Genomic DNA, 22,789 nt, shown 5'->3' with positions numbered 1-22,789 from the left:
GTTACGGGAAGTTGTGCTGCATCAGTCCCATGATACTTTAACAGGAGGACATCTCGGAGTTAAGAAAACATTGAGTCACCTACGACACATATTTTACTGGATAGGTATGAGACAAGATGTGGAAGAATGGTGCAGAACATGGAGTACGTGTTGTGCTAAAAGGGGTATTCTTCTTACACTGGCTCCTCATATGTCCTTGCTCTCCACAGTTCCAACATCCTTTCTGGGTAGCAGCCTTTCCTGCCATTGCATCTTCCCTGTTTTGAAGTTTCCAGCATTGAGCTTTCTTGTGCCCAGGTTTGTTACAGTGCCAGCAAAGTCCCCCAAACCTCTCTGAAAGCTGACCTTTTCTGGCCTTGAATCCTGATGACTGTACCAACCTTGGTACCTCTCTGCTGGAATTAATGTAGGATTCAAATTCAAGAGCTCTGGCCAATGCATCCTGCATAGTAAAGGGGTGTGCTTGCTTTACTTGTATCTTCAGTTCTGGACGGTCCAAGGCATCTACAAACTGATCCCTCAGCAACAACTTGAGAAGATCGGGTGGTGCAGTTGGGTAGGCCTTTTCTGCCATACTTTCCAAATCCTGCGCCAGCTCTTGCAGGCTCTCCCCTTTAGCATGGATTTTCGTCCTAAACCTAGCCCTGTAGACTTCTGACTGATTTTGGGTTCCGTACCTGAGTTCTAGAGCCGCTACCAGTGCTCTATAGTTGTGCCTGTCATCTGCTGACAACTGTCCAATTATTTCCAGTGGTTGTCCCTTCAAGCTCGTTGCCAGATATACTGCTTTCTGCTCCTCTGTCCATCCATTCATCTCTGCCAATAACTCAAATTGTGCTCCATATGCTTTCCACGGTGCTTTCCCATCGTATTCCTGTGGCTTCCTTCATACTGGATCACTCCTAGTACTGACATTCATATCTGGGATGTGACTTCTAATGGGACTGAAGATGTCTGTTAGCTGCGGAGTCTGGAAGGGGCTTGCCATTGTCTGGGGCTGATTAAGTCGATGGTTAATGTATCCTCCTTGTGTAAAAGAAATAAATCGTCCTTTAATGCATTTAATTCGCTTTGAAATTTACTAATGTTTTCCATTTGTGTTCTCTGGCTTTCTTCTTGTTTATTTTCTTTCTCCTCCATCCACTGCTGTAGTCTCTCTTGTTTATTTTACTGTTCGAGCTGCCACTGTTGCAGGTTTTCTTTCCACTGCTGTAATCTCTCTTCTTGTTTACTTTCTCGTTCTTCTTGTTTCTTTTGCTGTTCTTGTATAGCTGCCATCAAATCTGCTAAGCTGTAGTTTGATTTGCCACCTCTCGTTTCCATCTTCTTCTTCTTTTTTATTTTTATTTTCCATCCCACTCTCTGACACCAGTTTGTTAGATCTCTGTTCGTTTGTTAATTTTCCATAGAAATTCTTTCTTTTCCTTTCTAAAATAAAATTAGTTTATTCTTTCTCAATACAACTTTATAATACACTTAATTTCCACAGTCACTTTAACTTCAACACACGCTATAATTCACAACGAACGATTCGTGCACTTTATTGACTACCGCGCTTGACTCAATTGTCCGTCTCTGTCTGTCTGCAATTATCTCTGCCATTTACCGTCACTTTTCGCTGGTCTTACATATACGGAATAGAGGGCGTCTGGAGAACTCTCGAGCCTTCACGAACGTTCTAGATACTCAGTACGTGTTACCATCGTCACGTGAATTCCGCTGTCGTAACAGTATGTATTATAAAAGTTGTTAAGTTAAAGTGACGAGAAACGTACTGATTGTGGAACTTCTGTGTACTAAAAGTTTGTATCGAGGGAAAATAAACTGGTTTAATCAAGAAAGGACTCTTATTGCTGAAGATTCTCGGTAAGAATTTCTACCTGAAACAAACAAACAAGTAGATACGTAACAGTATGTTGAGAAGAAACAATAAAAAATAAAAACCATCGATCATCTACAATATGTAAGCAGTTATAAAATGTTATGTAAACATAACACTTCATGGTTTAAAAAACAACAGCATTAAAACAGGGTTCATCACTTACAACATTAATAAAACACCAATGTAAAGTATTTATTTTAAATTATAGTCACAACATACACAAAACCTACATTCAAATAAAATCATTTATAGATCGTTTGTTTGTGTGTTAAATGTCAGGTAAAGCCACTCGAAGTCTGTATGTGCTAACTATCCCTGGTTTAGAAGTAACAGACTAGATGGAAGGCAGCTAGTCAACACAACGTACAGCCTACTTTTGGGCTAATTTTTACCAACGAAAACTAATATTGACTGTTACATTATAACACCTCCACCGCCTATTTGGCTTAGGTTTAATAAATTAAGAAGAACAAATAAGGAGAGGTGTTGAGGATGAATATATGTAATAAAAATTAAGAATATGGGAGGGGAGATAAAATGTTGTCTGAAGACTTTGCACCCGAATTGAATAACCCACGTCTATTACTTCTTTGATTGTGGTGTAAAGACTTTTATATAAACCTTGATGAGGTTCTCATTCTCTTAAAATATTTTAAAATTATTTCATATTTTTCCAATGTCTTCATCTGAGGTCAAATAATTTGTTATTATTGTATTATATTAAAAGAGACTAGGAAACATAAATTTCACATAGTCAAGAAATTGCTTTTTCATTCATTAGTATTTTGATGTTTCAATATGATTTCTCCATAGAACGCTGCATTATATTATAAGATTTATTGTTAATAGACCAGGACACGATTTACCTTATATGGTGTGTCAAGGTCGTTGCGAGAAGGAGGCTGAATATTTTGACGAGTAAACAAAGCAGATTTTATTCATTCATTCTATCGCTAACTACAGTCATTACATAACTCATCAGGCAGTTTAATATAGAAATCCACACGTGCACATATTACCTGTCAAATCTCACTCCTTTCAAAGGTAAGGTTTGATAGTGCATTTGTGTCTCTAAGCGGGATAAGTACAACCTTATGGGCGATAATTAATAGAAGCTTTTTACTTTAGGGCCTGTATAATACTAATAGTATATTATACTTTATTATATACATACTATTATAGTTAACAATAACAACCAGCTCAATACTTTAGACTTTAGTTAATAATAATAGTAATACTAATAATGCTTTACATCTGGTACTGTATATGAACAAACCTATTCCGTATAGTTTCGAGTTTGAACAGCCCCTTCTCATTGTATTCTGATGTTTATGTTTAAGAATATATTTACAATACCTAGGACTTAAAACACTCAAATAGGATAAAATACAAACATATGAAAAAGTTTCTGCTTATATAGTGGAGGGTAAGGATGTAGATTTGGTGCATCTAGATTTTCAGAAAACATTTGACAAGGTGCCACATAAAAGGCTTGTAAAAAAATTATCTCTATAGCGTAGTAATAGTATAGCCTATTGGTGTAAGAGATAAGTTATCTAATTGAACAGAAGATTGGCTGGATGGAAAAAATCGGAGGATTTGTTGTACCTCAAGACTTAGTCATGGGACCTCATCTCTTTTTGATTTTATTTAATGACATAGGAAGGGTCAGTAAATTACATAAATTTGCTGATTGTATATAGGTGTTTGGTGTTGCTAGCTGTGAGGGGGATGATGCTGCTGCTTTACAAAAGGATTTAGTAAGTTGGGTGAATAAATGGCAGATAATGCATGTGGGTTATCATAGTTTGAATTATAAGTAAAATTTGAATGGGAATAACCTTAACAGTGTATTAATCTTAATACTGTCAAATGCTTTCTGAAAATCCAGATATACCAAATCTACATCTTTACCCCCATCTACATAGGCATTAACCTTTTCAAAAATGTCGAAAGGTTTGTAAGGCAAGATTTTTCCTTAGTGAAACCATGTTGGCTATCCAATAAAAATTCTAACCTTTGTTAATGACTTTGCAAAGCATCTTTTATCAGAGTTTCCAAAACTTTCTCCATAACTGATGTAAGACTAATATTAATAAGCCTATAAGTATAATTACTAGGTAATAATATAGTGTAACTAGTAATTTTTGGCTTCAAAATTCAATTCTCTGTTACCATATTGATTCCATAAAGTTAACTTAAAGTTACAAAATTTTTTAGAATAATTTAACATAACAAAGTGATTTGGAGGCACACAGATGGGTATTTAAGCACATTCACCATACCTTGTCAAAAGTTTATGGTTGGTTTGTTAACTCGTCAAAATAAACATGGTCAATATGGCTGCTGAACCATGACCTGGTCTGTTAAACTCGTTTTTTTTTTGTGATATAATTTACAATGGCAAGGTATATGGAATGTTTCTTTATACAAATGTTCTTATGATAAACATGCATAGCATCTGATGCAAGGTACATATTGAATTTATTAAGTTATGTACAACTTACATCAGTACTTGCTATCACAATATGCATTATTAATCTTACTATAATGGACGTAGCATGTATGTCAGTATCTATGTATGTTACCAAAACTCCTGTGCCATCTACTGGATGGCACCACAAACAAAGATCCACAAAAAAATTCACACTTTGAGTATTCAAGATTCAGACAATTAGAAAAATAACTGTGGTATGTGTAACAACTATTTCTTTATAATAGAACACAATTTTAAATAAAAATACTCTTCTCACAACAAGAACGCGACTTTCACTAGGACTGTACGTGAGGGTTTGATTATATCTTTATTGATGTAACTTTAAAATGTAATACTGAGAAGCTGGAGTTCTTAAAAACTTATTTTTTCAATAAAGAGTACTACTTTTAATATATATATATATAAAACATTATAGTTTATATTGGTAAAATTTATGAAAATTTTGAACTTTGTACCTTGAATCATTTTGATGCAATGAGTTGTGTATGACTAAAGAGCACAATCCAAACACTTTTCCAGTGCAGTACTTCCCAGAAAAAAAATCTTTCTTTTCAAGAAAATTTTTACTTTTTCAAAATTTTTTCATTGAGGTATGAATACTACAATTAGTAATTACTAGTACAAACAGCTGCCCATGGGGTTGCATTTCTGCTAGCATTAGTAATTTGTAGTTTGCAATAATGCCATTATCAATAAGCAATAGTAGTTTAGTACTTAATTTATACATTAAGATTTATAGTATTGGTAATAATAGGTCACTAGGATTAAATGCTAGACTTAAATTTAATTAGATTAATGTTACTTAATATGCAAAGACGAGCAGATTCACTGTTTGGATATGTGGAATCAGTTCAATGGTAAAAGCAAAATATTTGAAATGAATAGTTTACATTTAAAAATGTAGGTTTGCAAGGTGTGGTAACTTATCTGAAAGTATAGCAGTAAACTAAGACTAGACAGTGGTGAGAGCCAGGATAAACTAAATCATGTAAATACAGAACAAATATGATGTAGAGAAGAATGTAGTGTAGGAAAGTACAAAAGTATTTTAAGGAAGGTTAAATTATTACTTTTGTAATATTAGATGTATACAAAAAATATATTACATGCCTTTAGAGCACTAGTTGGAACAGAGGAGTTTGATATAATGGGAATAACTAACTTGGTTAAATATAGAGAATTTTGATGATAGAAGTTTCTTTGAAATATGAGGTTACACGTTATTTAATAGGGATAAGAGTACTAACTATATGAGGGGGATGAGCAGTTGCATATGAAAAAATACAAGTTATGTCTAGATGAAGTTGATGTCAAAGATAATAAGTAGGAGATTGAATGTACGTGAGTTTCTATTCATGGAAATTGTGGGAAAAAGCATTTAGTTGGAATTTTATACACTAACATTACAGACCATTTGATGCAATTAATTAAAAAAACGCTCTACAGTGAAATTAATATTTTATCTGTTAATGAGCCAATATTTATGGAGGTTTTTTATTTCGGACATATAGATTTGGAAATGTTAGAGTCAAACCATGAGGATAATAGGTTTTTAAAAACTGTTCAGAATGGTTTACTTCTCTGATTTGTCATTTAAGCTTATAGGACAATGCTATTTTAGATTCATTGTTAACTTCCAATATAGAAATTGTTGGCAGGATGGTGAATAGGGAACATCTGAGTGCAGGTGATCATTGCTCAATTAGGTTTGATGTTTTACAACATATGAAGATCAAGAAGAATGAGATTATTTGGTAACAAATTTCAAGAAAGGAATGTTTTGAAGGGATGCAAAAAGAATCATCTGTTGTGAATTGGGCAACTGAATTAATTGGAGGTACTGATCAAATGTAGAAACATTAAAAATGATATTTTATATATTCAAGATAGACATGTCCCTTATAGAAAAAAAAAGGGTGGCTGCAAGTAAAAATGAGGTTGGGTCAGAATGGGTATAACTATAAGGGATAAAATTAAAGAAAAACTATAAATTTAAAAAGTTAAAATTGTCTGCTATCAGAGAAAGATTAAAGGATTATGGAAGATCAAGAGAATTGGTCAAATAGGACATTAGGAAATTCAAAAGGGTATGTGAAAAAACTTGACTGAAAATGTAAAAATCAACAAAGGATTTCATTAAGTACATAAAGATTAAGCATAATGTCAGGATGGGAGTAGGGCCTGTGAGGGATTACAAAAGGCTCATTCTAATGATTATGAGATGGCTGTGTTGTTAAGTTGTTTGTTTTCAATTTCTACTGATGGAGATTTAAGCGGTATTGCTTATTTTGAACAGTTGCTAGATGAAGTAAAATATTAAATAAGATGATCACATGAATTCTGAGTTTGTAAAGAAAAATTGTGAGTTTAAAGAATAATAAAGCTCATTGAATAGTGGGTGGGTGTCAGAAGATTTGAAGATTGGTAATGCTACTTCTCTTTTCAACAGAAGTGATAAAAATTATTTTGGTTATTATAAACTTATTAATATTATGTTAGTGGTGGGAGAAGCTTTTTGAAAGTCTGTTCAAAGATGCTATATTGAATTCAAGTCTAAAGAAATTATAATTTCTTTGTATAGGTTGTTGGTTAGACCACATTTCCAGTATTGTGTTTAGTCTTGGACTCCTTATTTTAAGAAGCACATTGAATTATTGGAAAGGGTTCAGAGGAGGGCTACCAAAATGATACTTCAGAATGATACTTCAGTTGGAATAGCAGTCTTACAAAGACAGATTAAGATATCTGAAATTTTTTCCTTTTGAAAAAGAAGAGCTAGAGGGGATCTGATGGATATGTTTAAGATTGTTAATGGAATTGATAGTTTTTATTCATCATCATCATCTTTTTGTACTTATTGGTGAGAATGGTAGGGCTAGAGAATACAAATATGATTTATATATTTTGGAAGTGTGGGAGTCATTTTCAGCAAAGACAGTTTTATTTTTCTAACATGGTGGTTGGTCTTTGGAATGAGTCGCTTTCATATGTGGTGGATACAGCAAGTATAAGGATGTTTAAGGGAAATTTTGATAAATATTTGAGTGATATGAGTTGGCCTAGATGGACCAGTAGATTTCTTGTTCTTAAATTTTATGCTGTGTTGTAGTTTTATATTTTGACAGTAAGTTGAGTAATGCTAATAGTTATTGAGATCCATTACTTGTGTATCCCAGACATGGTCTAACCAGTAGTTTTACATTTATTAACATTTGTGGAAAATGCAAGATTCATCCTGATGTGAGAATGATACCCAATGTATTTGTATTATCACTAGTGTTGGTAAACTACATTGACCTTATGGCAAAATTTTGAGGCCATGAGACAGAATTTATCATAAGTGAATTGGTATAATGAGTTAAAAGGTAATGGTGGACACACTTGGGATACATTTAAAATGAAATTACTTGGAATTCAAGATAGGCATTTGGCCCAAAAGATAAAGTACAACAGGGGAGATCAAACCTAAGTGACTTACTAAAAATGTAAGAAAGAAAAAAAAAAGATAAATTTCTAAATTCAGAAATGTTTACTCTCTTCTGTGCACAATAGTGTTATTACCTCTTACCACTAGTGTAAAGAGTTTTGCACATGCCACAGACCTTGAAAATAATACATATAGGAGTGAAAGGTATTGTACTGTGCCATCCTATGATGTAATCATCATTATACTTTATCCCTCCACCAATAGGAGGGTGACATCCTCCATGTGCAGTAATACCCAGCATTATTTTGTTCAGATTTATTCTTTCTTAGGAATTAATGGCATTTTTGTGGTTATTATATTCAATTTCCATTACTGTTTGTAGTATCGTGTTTCTTTTCTTAAGTTTCTTGATTAGGAAAAAAGAAATACCAGATTTTAAACATTTCAGATGGAACTTTGATTCAAACTTTCTACAATTAGACTTTTTTTTAAATCAAGTATGAGATTGTTTGAAAACTGTTGTACTGTTTGCGATAATGTTTCTTTGACAGTACCATTTCCTGTTGCTTTAACCCAGCATATTGGTTTTGTTAGGCACTCTTCAATGATAGGTACTCTAGGTCACCTGTGCACCCTTGACATGTCAGACCAATTTTTATTTCTAAAAAGAAAAAAGTTGATTTAGTTTATTATCTGGATTTCAAATACATGTTGCCCCATTTCTGACATTCCTTGAAGCTTTGACACTCCTCAACAGGTGTAATCCAATAATGTAATGGTGACTGGAAGCATTCTGACTGTTACTAATGTTACTGCCATTGTGCACCAGGTAGTTGGTTCCATTCTGATCTTGGAACTGGCTTTCCCAGCCTCCTGTTTCTGTTATTTCAACTGAGCATACCCTGTCTTTCAGTGGATATCATCAGTGTTGTTTTGTATGAAACTCCATCACTTGAGTCTCTTCTTTCAGCTTGGGAATCTTCTCCTCTTTTTCATTCTTTTTCTCTCTCACTAGCCATCTTCTTATCTTTGTCTCTTACTTACTTGACTCCTTCGCTATCTTTTCATGCTTCACCTTCTTTTAGAAGCTTTACATCATAACTCTGTCAGCTTTTCTGGGGAAACTTTCATTTAGTTTTATCTTCTATTATATGCCAGTTGACTTTGTTTCTGAGATGTACTTCATCAGTTGCCTGTCTGATGATACCTTCCTAAAGATTTTCTCAAGGACTTCTGTGTTGTACACTTTCTTTGTGATGAGGTTTTTCTCATAATTTGAAACCTTGAGGTGATACAGCTCATCAACCATCATCCCTCCTCACTTTTTTTTCATGCCTTTTAGGATCAGGGGGCCCACCAGGTTTCTCATCCTCTACAGCCTTATGGGATTTCCCCCTCTCTTGTTCCTATTCCTCTTATTACTATCCAACATCCCCCCCCTACCCTGAAGGCTTATGATCAATGGACTTGGAGATGATTTGTTTCTGGATCCATCCTCAGCTCTCCCACTTTGTACACCTGTGAACTCCTTTTGCCATAGCCTACTTTCTCATGGGTTTTCCTAATTTTTTATTCCACCTTTCATGATTAGAATGCCATGGAACAATTCCTTGACCTTACTGTGGGGTTTTACTCCCATCTCTTTGTCATTCCCATGAAGACGGGAAGTTGTTGTAGACTTGTCCTACTTGAAACAACTTTGGTTTTTCTGGGTTAAATATTTATAGTTTTCTCACTTTGTGGTGAGTATTCTTCAAGGATGTGGATGACCTGAATCAAGGTATTGGACACTTTCTCTATAACCCAATTTGTGTGGCTGCATTTTGCTTCCTTGAGTTCATTGACAATAGTCAAGCATTTGAATCACAGCCCTTTCCTTTAAGTTGTAACAGCCTTTTGTCGCATAGTTAGAAAGCCAGGAAAATTTTGAGAGGTAAGTGAACTTGTCTACTTTTTGCACCTTATTAGTCTGTATTCTTTGGTGCATTATTTAATTAAATAAAAATTATTAAGTACATTGCTATCTATAGTATACAAAAATTAGTGTTAACTCTCTTTGAAAACCAACAGCAAGGAAAAAGAAGATTGGTTAAGTATTTTATTTCTTGTTTTTTATGTTTATTCTTCATGTTTAATTATAAAAATAACTAAAATGTAAAAATACGGATCTTTTTTAAGTTATTTAAGACCAGATTAGATAAAATAAATAATGATAATAATATACTTAAAATGGTTCACAAGTCACGTAGCAGCTCATGGGTAATGTAATTCAAGAGCGTAACTTGAGCTGCACGTTCCTCAAGAGATGTAAAACTTATAATGGTGTGGATAGTAGACAAAGGTTCAAAAGGCAATAAAATTCAATTATACATATATGTATACTGTTATGAACTTAGAGCTACTTAGGATAAACGAATATAGCTACATGTCAGAATTTGAAGTCATTCTAGAAAGAAAAAAGGGTAATTTAGGTTTATTTCGATAACAGATAAACTATAAAGTTTTACTGAAAAAACATTTGAAATGCATTTAGGAGGTTTTAGGGAACACACAAAGGAAATTTGATATTTTTGAGATGAGGGGAAGTATTTTTAATTTTAACATGAAAATTACTTTGCACACAGACTATTCAAAACAAATAATATATTCATGGACAAATCTTTATTTTATTTTATTAAAAATACTTCACTAAAAAATATGATTTTTTGTAGGTGAAACACTGTATTGAAAGTTAGAAGTATTGAATCTGTAAAGACTAATTGAGTACAAAGAGGTCACGTGGTCAGTCAAATTGACTGAGCCCGTGTTGAGAGAGTTAACTTAGCAGCTGTTCTCAGTTTATGTGCATGATGGGTTCAGCCTGCTTTTATGTCTTTGAGACATGAAGCTTCTGACACTGAAGCTCTCATATCGCCTTAATTTCTTGCACAAGAGAATTTGTTGATTTGGGGACAGCTTCTTTGTCATGCTGATATGTGTCCTCATCAGTGGATTATGGCCAATGATCTGCTGCCTTCTTTTCACCTCTTGCTTTTGTGATGGCCCACTTGATCCCACATGACATTGGACATCTCACATTTACCTAGACTTGCATTTGTTTGGAACTTTCCAGGGCTCAGCAGTAAGTCTGGGGGCTTATAACACTCACATATTTGGCTTTTCATACCAGTGGTGATTGTAGCATGTGTGCACATTGTGTAACTTTGTGCTTCATTAATGAACCTACCAAAAAAACCTAATAATCAATACCTTTGTTTTAGTGGGATGCTCTTTATTGTTATTTAAAATATTTAATTTGTGTGGTACAATACAATAATCTTCAATTGCAAGTATTTTTTGCAAAATTTTTCAACTATTTTTAATGAAAAGTTTTACTAACTAAATGATAAATACACTTGTGCAAAATAATTTAGAGCTTTTGTATTAACACTTTTTATAGTTTACGAAAAAAGTATTTTGAATTGATAAAATTGTAAAATTGCACGCCCTAAATAAATACAATTCAATTATGGCAAAAGTAAAAAATAAAACATTTGTTCATATTATTGACAAAGAATGCTCAAATATGTTTATTTAATCCTTTGTGAAAATATGCATAAAAATAATTAGAAAAACTTCAAAAAATTGCTATATGTTAAGATAATCTTAATAAATGGTAATTTTCCCCACATTTGGGTAGTTGTATCAGTGTGGTGTATGAATATACCTGTATTTATATCTTTTTGTATGTTTTATTATTCAGGCAGAATTTATCATTCTGTATATGTAAAACTTTCACATAATGTGGTTGAGAAAGCCATTGATTTCACTTTATCATCCTTTGATCCTTTATTCTCTAGGATATAATACTTGTTCTGTCCATGGAAAGCTGTTGCTATAATACTGCACATTGTGCAAGGATGTCAACAGCAAAGCCCATCAGCAGTAGTTCGTGTGAGTAGCATTAGTCAATGTGGGTAAATACAATGTTTCTTGAGAATTAATGAATGTTTAATTTAGTCATGAAATCTGGTACATGAATTTGGGTAGATTAGTTTAAAATAGAACATCCGGTAATAGCAGTTGTCTCATGATAGTAAACCAAGAATCCATGCTGTATTTGTATCAAGTGTGATATTAATAGAGATTGTTCATTTTGTTTCACTTTGTGTCCAGTCTCTTTATTTCATTCATTTTCATGACTCAGTTACTCAGATATTTAGTATTTCTTTGTAATAACCATTCTGACCAAATCATTTGGTATTCTGTGGAATTATCTCATTGACCTTAAGTAAAGCCAGTTTTATCTGGATATACCACTGAGTGGATAGGAAAGATGAAAGTTTAATGCCATGACCAGGATATTGTATTGTGGGTTTTGCTGTAGCTACTGAAGTGTGAATTGTCCCTTACTTGAAATCTTGTGCCTTAAGGTTAAAAAGACTTTTTAGTAACAAAAATGTAATTTTACACAATATAGTTATAAGCATAACCAAAAGGGAGAGTCAGTCACTAAAGAGAGATGATTTTCTGAGAGAGTTGTCAAGTATAGAAGTTTTGTCCTAATATCAGACCTTTGCTAGTGCTGTGAAAGCCCATGAGTTCTGTCTTGCTACATTCAATGACCCAGGAAGAAGAGCCACCAATGTCTGGTGCACCCAGAATGTGTGTTCGTCCTCAGTGTAAATAAAATAATCAATTCAGAATCTTTCACATAATGTGGTTAAGAAAACCATTGATTTCATTTTATCATCCTTTGGTCCTTTATTCTCTAGGACTGGTGAGTCTGAGAAATAGTAGGGTAGTCTGTAAAGAACTCACAGGTTTGACAACAGAGAAGCCCAATCCCAGCTCTGGTTGAAGTTGTCCAAGAACATCAGAGAGAAACTGGAGGTGCTGTTGATGAATGACACCTGCTAACAGGATTCATTATAGGACACCAAGTGACTAAGCAATTTGACCATGGAGAAGTAGTGACCTCTCCAATCAGGGGAGAGGGTATACTGCTGAAAACGCCATGGACCATGGATGGAGACCCTTGGGATAAGCTATAAACTATACTTCATTTTTCTGCCACCTTAGAGCAGGTGCCTACCATTCATCAGAGTTTGGTTCCTTAGAGCACCTACAATTCTGTGCTTATGATGTTGAGTACATCATGTTGAGTCAGGTGGTGGTCAGGAAGTTGTGAAGGAAAGGGTATGGTCACAATCATGGTTTCCCATGAACAAGGTGAAGCAAATGACTATGCTTACAATGAAAGAGTATTTGGACAATTTTCTGAAGTGTTTCAAGCAACTAACTGCTTATAATGGCTAGCTTCCAGTACATGCTATACAATGCCTGGTTCTGAATTTATATGGTTCAGCCCTAGACTTCATTGAGCACTTGATTGAGGAGCAGTTGTGAGACTGTGAAATTGTCATTATGTAGTTGTGCTTGAAGTATGATCCAGTGAAAAAAAAACATCCATCAGGTTGAGTACAAGGCTCAGAAGAGAGGTACCATGGTGAGCTTGACTGCTTACATAGATTATCTGTGCCATTTACTTGGTAGGGCAAACACTGCAAAGGCTCAACAGATTACTAGGATATCCTTTTTGACAAATTTGTGGAAGGGCTACCCAGTAAATGATGCAACAGCATCTGGGTGTGAGAGATCTACTCACTCTTACTGAGATAGTTTCTGTTGCAATGCAGTATGTAATGATAACTCTGAACCTGTTGCAAGAGAAGAGAAAGCCTGTATTGGTAGCAGCAGTGAATTGACCTTGGACACACCATCCTACCCAGGCACACAGGTCACAACAAGCTCAATCCCTGTCAAAAGTCAACCACTAACCTACCCACAAATCCTGGCATTTTGATGCAACCATACTGGATCCAGTGAATAGGAAGGACTGTCCCAAGGTTTATATGATGCAAGCTATGTTGCCAATGCCTCTGCCAGGACATTATCCTGATTGGGAGGAGCAAAGTATCTGCTTTGCATGTGGAACATTGGGTCACTTTTGAGTGAACTGCCTGTATCTTGCAGAGAAGTAAGATAGATAAGTGTATTGGTTTCAACAAAATTGTAACAGATGCCGGAAAGCCAAAAGCAGGCAGTGAATACTGCTGCTACAGCTCTGGGAAACTAGAGGAGCCCAAGTTGGGCCTAATCAGAAAGATGGGGAATTATAATGAAGAACCTGTATCAGAATGTATGGTATTGAGCCCAGCTGTGTTGGGACTGGGTATGTTTTGGTACTGGTTGATACAGGAATGGTCATAATAGTGATAGACATCATACTATATCAGGTGCGTCAAGTGAATTATCCAATGAGGCAGTCAGCATGAACTTCATATTGGAAAATGGAGATAAACTTGACATGAATGGAGAGGCAATGCTCCAATTCTGTCTAGGATGTTTCATTTACAGAATGAAGGTATTCGTTGCTACCCTCAGTTCTGGCATTGGCTTCCATGAGATGAACTACTGTAGAGCTTATTTGTCAGTTTGCCTGTGAAACTAATAAACAGATGTTCTATGGTAGTGTTATCCAGTATTGGCCCCAGGAACAGTAGACTGCAGAGGTGTATGCTGGAAAGGAAGTCACAGTACCCCATGTAAACCATGGTTTGCTCTAGTCAAAGTCTAGTCTGTTGATGCCATGTTTTGCAGCTATAGAGCCACTACATGAAATAGACCATTTCCTATCCAAAAAGCAAACAGCATTAGCTTGGGGAGTTATCTGTCACACAGAAAATGAACTCCTGGCACTGTTTTGCAATTATGAATGATCTGTTATCCAGCTGCAAGATGGGATGGTCATGTGTGCATGGTAAGCAAAGTGGAAGTAACCATTGTTGGCATTAAGGGTGTCAGGTTTTTACGTATATATATATATATATATATGGGTGTATGTGTAGGCAGGATTCTTTACAGTATGTCTCTCTGACTTGTTGGTAATAAATTTCAACAATAATGAAACAGCATACAGTTCACTTATTTTAAAATAATATATTAAAATTAAAATGTATATACAAATGTCTGTTACACAATTAATTACCACAGTTGAATTCAGAACTATAAATAATTCTCTTCATTAAAAGTCCACACAGGATGGTTGTGTTACTTTAGAACTCAATTGACAAGATGAATTATTCTACTGTACTCTGTTATCACAAATCAATCTGTGATAAATTCAGTTATGTTACCCTTTTGACTACCACATTTGTATCCAGAGCTTTAACTAATTCTTTTCCATGTCAAAAGTCCACCCAGGCTGGTTCAGTGACTTTAGAACCCAATTGACAAGACAAATTATTATTCTCTATTCTGATATCAAAGTACAATCTGTGATTATTGCACTTTAAAAGTTGCCACTGTAGACACTTTATAGCTAAACTCGCGATCACCCAGTCTATATCTATCTCTATATCTTTTTCCTTTTACTTCGCTTCTTACTTGCACTAACTTGGTCACCTGTATATATTGCCCAACTGAGGCCTATAACTTTCTACAAACTATGAGATGTTATGGTGTAACAATACTCAAAGCAACAAGAAAAATTCAGAAAGTACGAGTAACATGACGTCAATTCACAACAATTTAACTACACAACAAGTGGTTCATAAACAGTTACATAAGCAAACTTACCTTAACTATCCTTTTTAAAAATACTAAATTTAACACTTGCACTTTATAACTATGTAAATCATAAGTCTTGTATTAAGTTTAAATGAAACAGACTTTTATTTTTAACAAAAAGTTAGGTTGCACCCATTGTACCATGTCTTAAAGCAAATGTACAGTTATCAAAACATTTGTGGTCACTACTTGAGGATTGTGCACGTAATTTACACTCAATCAATGGCAGCAAATCAGTGACTTGTTGGCAGAATATATCATTGTATTTGTGAAACCAAAGGGTTAATTGGGTCAAAATAGTCACCCATCATCACCTACAGTTGACACGCATTCAGTTAAACAACAGCTGCATGTACAGGCTTCCTTGGGGTACTAAGGATGTAGACATTGCTAAGATACAGCATATGTTGAAGGACAGAATTATACAGTATATAGTCAACTTTTTTTCTCTTTGCTTTGACACAAACTTTCAGTAACAATTGCTGAGTGTAATTGGTATTGACGTATCTCAGTGGGGAGTACATTCATTGTCTTATGCCTACATTATACCTGCTGGTTTGGAAGGTTATGGATCAGCATTTAGTATCTCGGTAATTTGATTGAGGGTATCGAGGGTTTGGAAACCAAGTGTGCGATGACACTGTTTGTTGCCTTCAGTATGGCGGGTGACCAACTGAGCTCAAAAGTGAAGGTGACTTGCATTTTGCCACAAGGAAAAAAAAAAAAAATAGAAGTAAGAACTTTAAAGGTGGAGCTTAAGGGAATTTTGCCCAGTCATATGATTCCTGTATTAGTGGATCAGTACTCTATTCTCTGTTTTTTATCATTATGATGAAAAAAATTTACCCTTTATTTTTAGTGGTTAAATGGTGTTTGTTTTAATAATCACTGCTCAAGTGTTTACTTTATGTTTTGTAGACTATTGTACACCTTTGCGATGTGTGGGGGCTCAGCTCGAAGAATTTCTGAACATATGGAACACCTTTACCACAGATCCAGGGGTACTACAGATCCTTGAGTCGGTAGTAAATTTTCACTGTTGACTCCCTCAATGCAGGCTTGGTCAATTTGACTGACCACGTGACCTCCTTGTACTTGTTTAAAGTCTTTATAGTTTTGATAATACTAACTTTTAATGTAATATGTATATCTTCACAAAATTTTGCAGACTTTCAGTAAACATTACAAGTCTTTCACATATAAAAAATCATATTTTTAGTGAAGTATTTTTAATAAACTAAAAAAAGATTTGTCTGTGAATATATCTAGTATCATGCTGGTTGTCACTGGCTTCTTGACTTTCCTTGTCTCCTATAGGGGGTCATAGTTCTGCTTCTATTTGAGTGTCCTGACCCCCAACATCAGCCCCTCAGTCCATTGATATCCAGAATAGATTCTGGACATATCCACAAGGTTCTTCTGCTCAGTCAGAATGCTGCCAATGGCAGCAGGGACTATTGTACACCTTTGCAGTGTGTGGGGGCTCAGCTCGAAGAATTTCTGAACATATGGAAAACCTTTACCACAGATCCAGGGGTACTACAGATCCTTGAGTCAGGAGTACTCATTCAGTTCACATCTTCACTACCATTATTCACCCAACCTGTAGTGTTTCCGCCTCCCCCAGCTACTCAGATTTTGTAAGTTCGTTCTAAGGCTATCATAGTTTTATTGGTCTTGGGGCAGTGGAGAGAGTCGTGCCAGTTTTTCCAGGGTTTTATTTCAGTTTGTTTGTTGTGCCCAAGAAGACAGGAGATTGGCATCTGGTCATTGATCTTTCTCATGTATATCAGTTCCTAGATCCTGTAAGGTTTACAATGGAGTCATTCCTCACTCTGAATTGGTATTTTCTACCAGGATTGTGGATGTCCAAGTTCATTGTCACTGACTCCTATCTGCACACTTCCATAGTGGTGGCATTTTGGGGTTGCAGTTCAGGGCTCTGCTCTTCGGACTATCATCAGCACCATATGTGTTCTACTAAATCATATGAGTTTTTCACTTCACCTCCATTCCATAGGCCTGTGCACACCCCATTCCATGAACAACTGGTTACTGCTGGCACCATCTCATCAGTTGATGAAACATCACATCCAGATTTTACTTTCAGAAGCAACCAAGGCAGGCTTCATTATTAGAGTTGAGAAATCTATTCCCACTCCAACACAATATATCATCCATCTGGGTATCTTTTTTGCCACGTATATCAGTTGTGCTCATCCAACTCTCATCTGACTTCAGGGATGGAGTGCATATCTCAACAGTTAGGAATTCCACGGCCTATGGACAGACAATGAGGCTTCCCTACACAATGTTTTAGAACTTCTTGCTGTTGATAGGGCAATGTTTTACAGTGTGGACTTATTAAGGGGAAAAATCATGCTTCACTTCGATAATTCCATGGTGGTGTCTTTCAATTCCTATCAAGGAGGCACTTGGTCCAGGTCTCTTTGTTTTTGAACCTTGAGTCTTCTTTCTTGGGCCCACTCCTATCATATCACCCTATTAGCTTGCCATGTTCCAGTGGTGGTGAATTTGGGGGAGATCAATTGTCTCAACCCAAACAGATTCTCTTGACAGAATGGATGCTACATCATGAGGTTTTCCTTTGGATTTTCTCTCATTTTGGAACACTGATGATCGATGCATTTGCCACTCATTCAAGCACTCAACTACCACCATTTTGGTCTCTGGTACCTCACCCTTGGGCATTGGCAATAGATTCATTCAGTCAGGACTGGATGGGATTACACCTCTAGGCCTTCCCACCAATTTGTATGTTACCCAAGGTACTAGCTAGGATTTGTTCCAACCCCTTTTCAGATCCTGTTGATAGCATTGGATTGGTGGCTAAACCCTGGTTTCTGCTTTTGCAGTACCTTCAGTGAGTTACTGTCAGTACATATTGGTTGCTCTTGTCAGATATAGGTGCTAATTGTCCTATCAAGTCCACATCTCCTCTGCTGAATGGCTCTTCTATGAGAGGTATCTCACCCAGTGGCATCTTGGCTACCTCACCTCTAGGTATTTATCTTTGGCCGATGTCACATGACCTGCAGAATCTGGTCACATCTCCAATGACCCCTCAGCCAGTGGAAGTTGCTGGTGATTCTGTCTGACATCTACTTTGCTCCTAGGTATCCTCCCACAATTGACTCATGAGCTAGTTTCATCACTTGAGTCCAGTATTCTGTTGGTACTATGATCTGTTTAATTTCACCAGCATAACTGCCTTTATATCTGGTACAGCACTCCCTTCTGGATTCTCTATTGTATAAGTTCCTTTCCCCTTTGTCTTGTGCTTAACTCTCTCCTTAGTGCTGTACCAAAGTTTCTGCAGTGAAGGGTTTTTCTTCTGTACTTCCTTCAGGGCCTACAGACCTACGTTTGGGATGTTTCCTTTTGCTACTTGCAGGGGCTTTATGTCTTGCTTGATATTCTTTCCTTGAGCTCTAGTGGTGACTGCAGATGCTTCATCCATCTTCTTTCTGTCTGGTTCTTCCAAACTTCTACTGCCTGGTATGTTTCCAATCACCAAGTCATAGATGGGTGCCTTTCATGCACATGGCCTCAAGGTCACATAGTATGGAGTGTCCACCTTTATTCTCGCTATGGGAAGCTTTTTTACTTGTTCTATCAATTAGCACAACACACACACACACACACACACACACACAGATGTACCTTGCCTGTCATCAGGTTATCAGATACTAGACTGGTTCTCACTGCTGCACTACCGCACCCGGTGTCTCGTAGGAACTTCACTTTCTTGTCCCCAACATAGTCTTAACTTACTAGCATGTTGTTATCTGTTGTCACATGCTCTAGTTGCTACTGGCACTGTTTATCCATTTGCTAACTTCAGCTGACATTTAGTCATACACTGATCATTCACGGAAATGGCACTTCCTTCTTGTAGTGAATCTGAGGTGTTTTCTTGATTCTTTTTCTTCTGGCAGCAGTATCCCAGGTGACAGTCACTCTTTTCTTGTGTCGTACCAACACTATATTTGTAAGTAGCTCCAGCTGCTCTATTTTGAGATTTCTGCTGATGCTTGTTGGTGATGGACTTGCACTCCTTTGCAATGTACCCTATTTTATAACAAATATAGCATCTCTTCTCCCATTTGTTAACCTCCTGTCACCTTTGGTAGACTCCTGCTTTTGGTCAACCACCACTGGTTTCGACTCTAACTGGATATTCTTGGACTTGCCTGTTATACTCCCTCCATGGGCTTCCATATGGGGCAACTCCATGACAGAGGGTTTTAGTCATCAAATATTATATTTTTATAAAACTACATAAAAGTTTCACTGTTGATGTAAAATGTGTAGAATTTGGTTCCAAACCAAACTTTTATTGCTGTTGGTTCATTTGCCTGAAAAATAGCACTTCTATTGGAGTGCATTTTTAGCATTAGAAAGAAGGAAAAAAGCTTCCATTGCAAACCCTTTCCTCTTCCCCTTTCCTACAATTCTGGTTGCTCCTTTTTTGCGTATTATTTAAGTTCATGAACCCTAAAATCAAAATGCAGAAAGCAACTCTACTGTAAATTTCATACTTTGCCTTGAGTGATAACATATTTTCATCTGTTTTGTCTGTAATTCTGTTACCGAAAAAATCAAAAGTTTTCCTCTAGGCTAATTATTGGTTGGAATTAAAGCCTATGTAAAATTCTCTTATTAGGTCTATTCAGTAACCTGTTAGATCACTCACTTTTAGTGGGTCTTCTCTGATTTGTAGAAATTCTGGTAACAAAATTACATGGGTGTTTTTTCTTACTGGGTAAGCTTACTATAATAGAACCTAATTCACAATTGTGGCACCAGAGATCAGGGCTGTTAACTATGGCATTGTTTTAGTTTAACTTCAGTATACGTAATAGAGGTCAGCAACAATTTCCTATTTCTCGAAGGTTCCATGCAATGCTCCTTAAAACAAAGGACATACTGTATCTGCACAAGTTTAAGTCACACAACATCCAGTCATAAGGTGAGTAGACACACCGACACATCAAGTAAATATAAAATAGAACCTTACAGAAGTGTTTTATTCGTAAGTTGTTGTACAGGTTGACTTTGCTGCAAATTTCCCCACAGAAACTCGGAATGAAATTCAGTCTGCATATTGGGCTTACAATCAGGTCACTCTGTTTACTGTGTGTGCCTTGGAGCAGGAAGGGGGGGATGACACATTCAATGGTGATAGTTTCTGATTACCTGCAACATGAAAAATATGCAGTAAACTTCTTCTTCAGGACCATACTACAACATTTAGATTCAACTGTCTGTCAATTTCAGAAAGTACTTGTTTTTTCTGATGGTCCATCAAATCAGTTCAAAAAGAGTTTCTTTCTCTCAAGCATCATATTGTTAAACAGAAATACAGAGTGGAATTTCTTTGCTACTTCTCATGGGAAAGGTCCAGTAGATGGCATTAGAGGACCCACAAAATGATTGGTCTCATTAGAAGTGATGCCTGGCAAATCAGAGGTAACAACATCCAATGAATTCACTGATGTTGCTGCCAATAAATGCTAAAATATTCAGATAAAACACATAAGCAAAGTTGAGGTTGTCAGAAACCAAAAACCTGGATGATGATTGGAATGAGATAATTCCCATCCCTAACCCAAAGTGGGTACAGTCACTGTGGTTGCATTGTGCAGCACCATGCAAATTCTTCTCCCACAAGGCACCACTTTAAAGGTGCAGATGTTGATGGTGATGATCATATTGATGATGATGGTGAAGAAGACCACACAGTGAAAAGGAATGTTACAGTCAACCTTGACAGATACTTTGTTCAGAGGAATGCCAAGAAATTTGTTGGCCAGGTTCTTGAAACTCAAGACAACAAAGTTACCATCAAGTTTTTGACAAAGGTGGAATTAGGCAAGTTTGTGTGGCCTGACATTGATGATGTAGATTCTCTGGACAGATCCTGTGTAATCAAGGTACTCACTGAACCACAGATGGATAGCCATTTAAGAATTACTTTTTCAGATGGAGTTTTCCTAAGTACATGTACATAAATCTGTTGTCTTTTCCATGCCACACATTAGCACTAGGCTTGAAGTAGCATCAGAATAGAAAAATACAGTTCTCTGAGTGCATAGGTGAAAGAACAAGTATTCTGAGGTGGTATTTAATGTATTATTCCCATATATATATATATATATTAAGACAGGTAATTCTGTTACCATACCATATATTCTATTTAAACAAACAGTTTATATATCAAGACCAAACCTCCTTCCATGAATTAGCCACTGTCCATGTCTACCTTGTAATGCCATCAATCAGCTTCAGTGAGCTAAAAGGTTCAGCCAGAATGTCATGACATTTGTTAGAAACCAATGTTGAAATTTTCTGTGTAATTCCATTACCAAAATAATATAAATTATAATCTCATCCCTTTGTAAAAATTTTTGATGAATACAACTGTTTATTATAAGGAGGTGTTTGAAATTCCACAACCTACTCAAGTTATTCTTCAAGGCACAAACTGAGTTTCAGCATTTGTAACCAAATTCCAAAAATTGTTGAGAATTGTAATTCCGTTACTGTGGAATTGCCCTATACTGTTCTGCGAGCTTAATTATCTCCTTTATGTCTTTTGGTACTTTCTCTGTTAGGAACAGTGACATGTCAGTTGAGCACGTGATCCTGAACTTTTCACATATTAGTAGGTCTGCCAGTCCTTCAAAACCATTGTAACACTTGGCCATGGCATTCCATCTTGTGAAGTATCGCCGTAGATGTGCCACAAACTGAGATACAGTTTCTCAAATTTGGGAAACTTTGGTCAGCTGGCCCTGACCCCATTATCATTCTTGGGACCTTCTTCTTCCTATTGGGTGAGCATTGCAATCTTAATTTGTGTTCTTATTCTCTCTATTTCTAGTCTCTCCGGTCTTTAATTTTCTTCTTTTAGTCTTTCTTCCTCTCTTCTCTGCCTATGCTTTTCTCTCTCTAATTATTTTTGTTGTTATTTAACAAACTGTTGTAGCTTGCCGTCTTTGGGCCCAAGATGCTCACCTCTTTCTGTCCATTTATCAAAATCTGTTGACATGCCTATATAGTGTGATTGTAATCTCTACACTGTTTTGCTGCCACTACTGTTGTGCATATATAGACCTATTTATTTCCGATGTCATTCACGGCTTCTACCACCACCATTTACCACTGCATAATACTGGCTAGCTTGCCAAATCTTTGATATGAATAGGGGCTGGGATTCTTTTACAGTAAGTGTCTGTAACTTATTGGTGATATATTCGACCAATCCATTTGTTTTAAAATAATATATTCAAAACATGTCAAATGTATGTACAAAATTCTTACACTATAGGATATCACAGTTGTATCT

The 22,789-nt window shown here is 36.1% G+C and overlaps 1 protein-coding gene across 1 annotated transcript in view; it reads left to right on the top strand.

Moving 5' to 3' along the window:
* Positions 1-2,745: 2,745 nt before the first annotated feature.
* LOC106467717 (ELMO domain-containing protein 3-like) overlaps positions 2,746-22,789 on the top strand; it is a gene marked incomplete at its 3' end in the record, with an annotated part of 92,157 nt that continues 72,113 nt past the window's right edge. Inside the window, exons 1-2 of the mRNA XM_022395905.1 lie at positions 2,746-2,926; positions 11,646-11,739. Of these exons, the coding sequence (XP_022251613.1) occupies positions 11,667-11,739 (73 nt within the window). The remainder of the gene's footprint in view (positions 2,927-11,645; positions 11,740-22,789) is intronic.

The sequence above is a fragment of the Limulus polyphemus genome, unplaced genomic scaffold (assembly GCF_000517525.1).
Source record: "Limulus polyphemus unplaced genomic scaffold, Limulus_polyphemus-2.1.2 Scaffold2716, whole genome shotgun sequence".
NCBI lineage: Eukaryota > Metazoa > Arthropoda > Merostomata > Xiphosura > Limulidae > Limulus > Limulus polyphemus.
The sequence above is the reverse complement of the archived record's forward strand: the minus strand, read 5'-3'. Positions and strand labels throughout refer to the sequence as shown.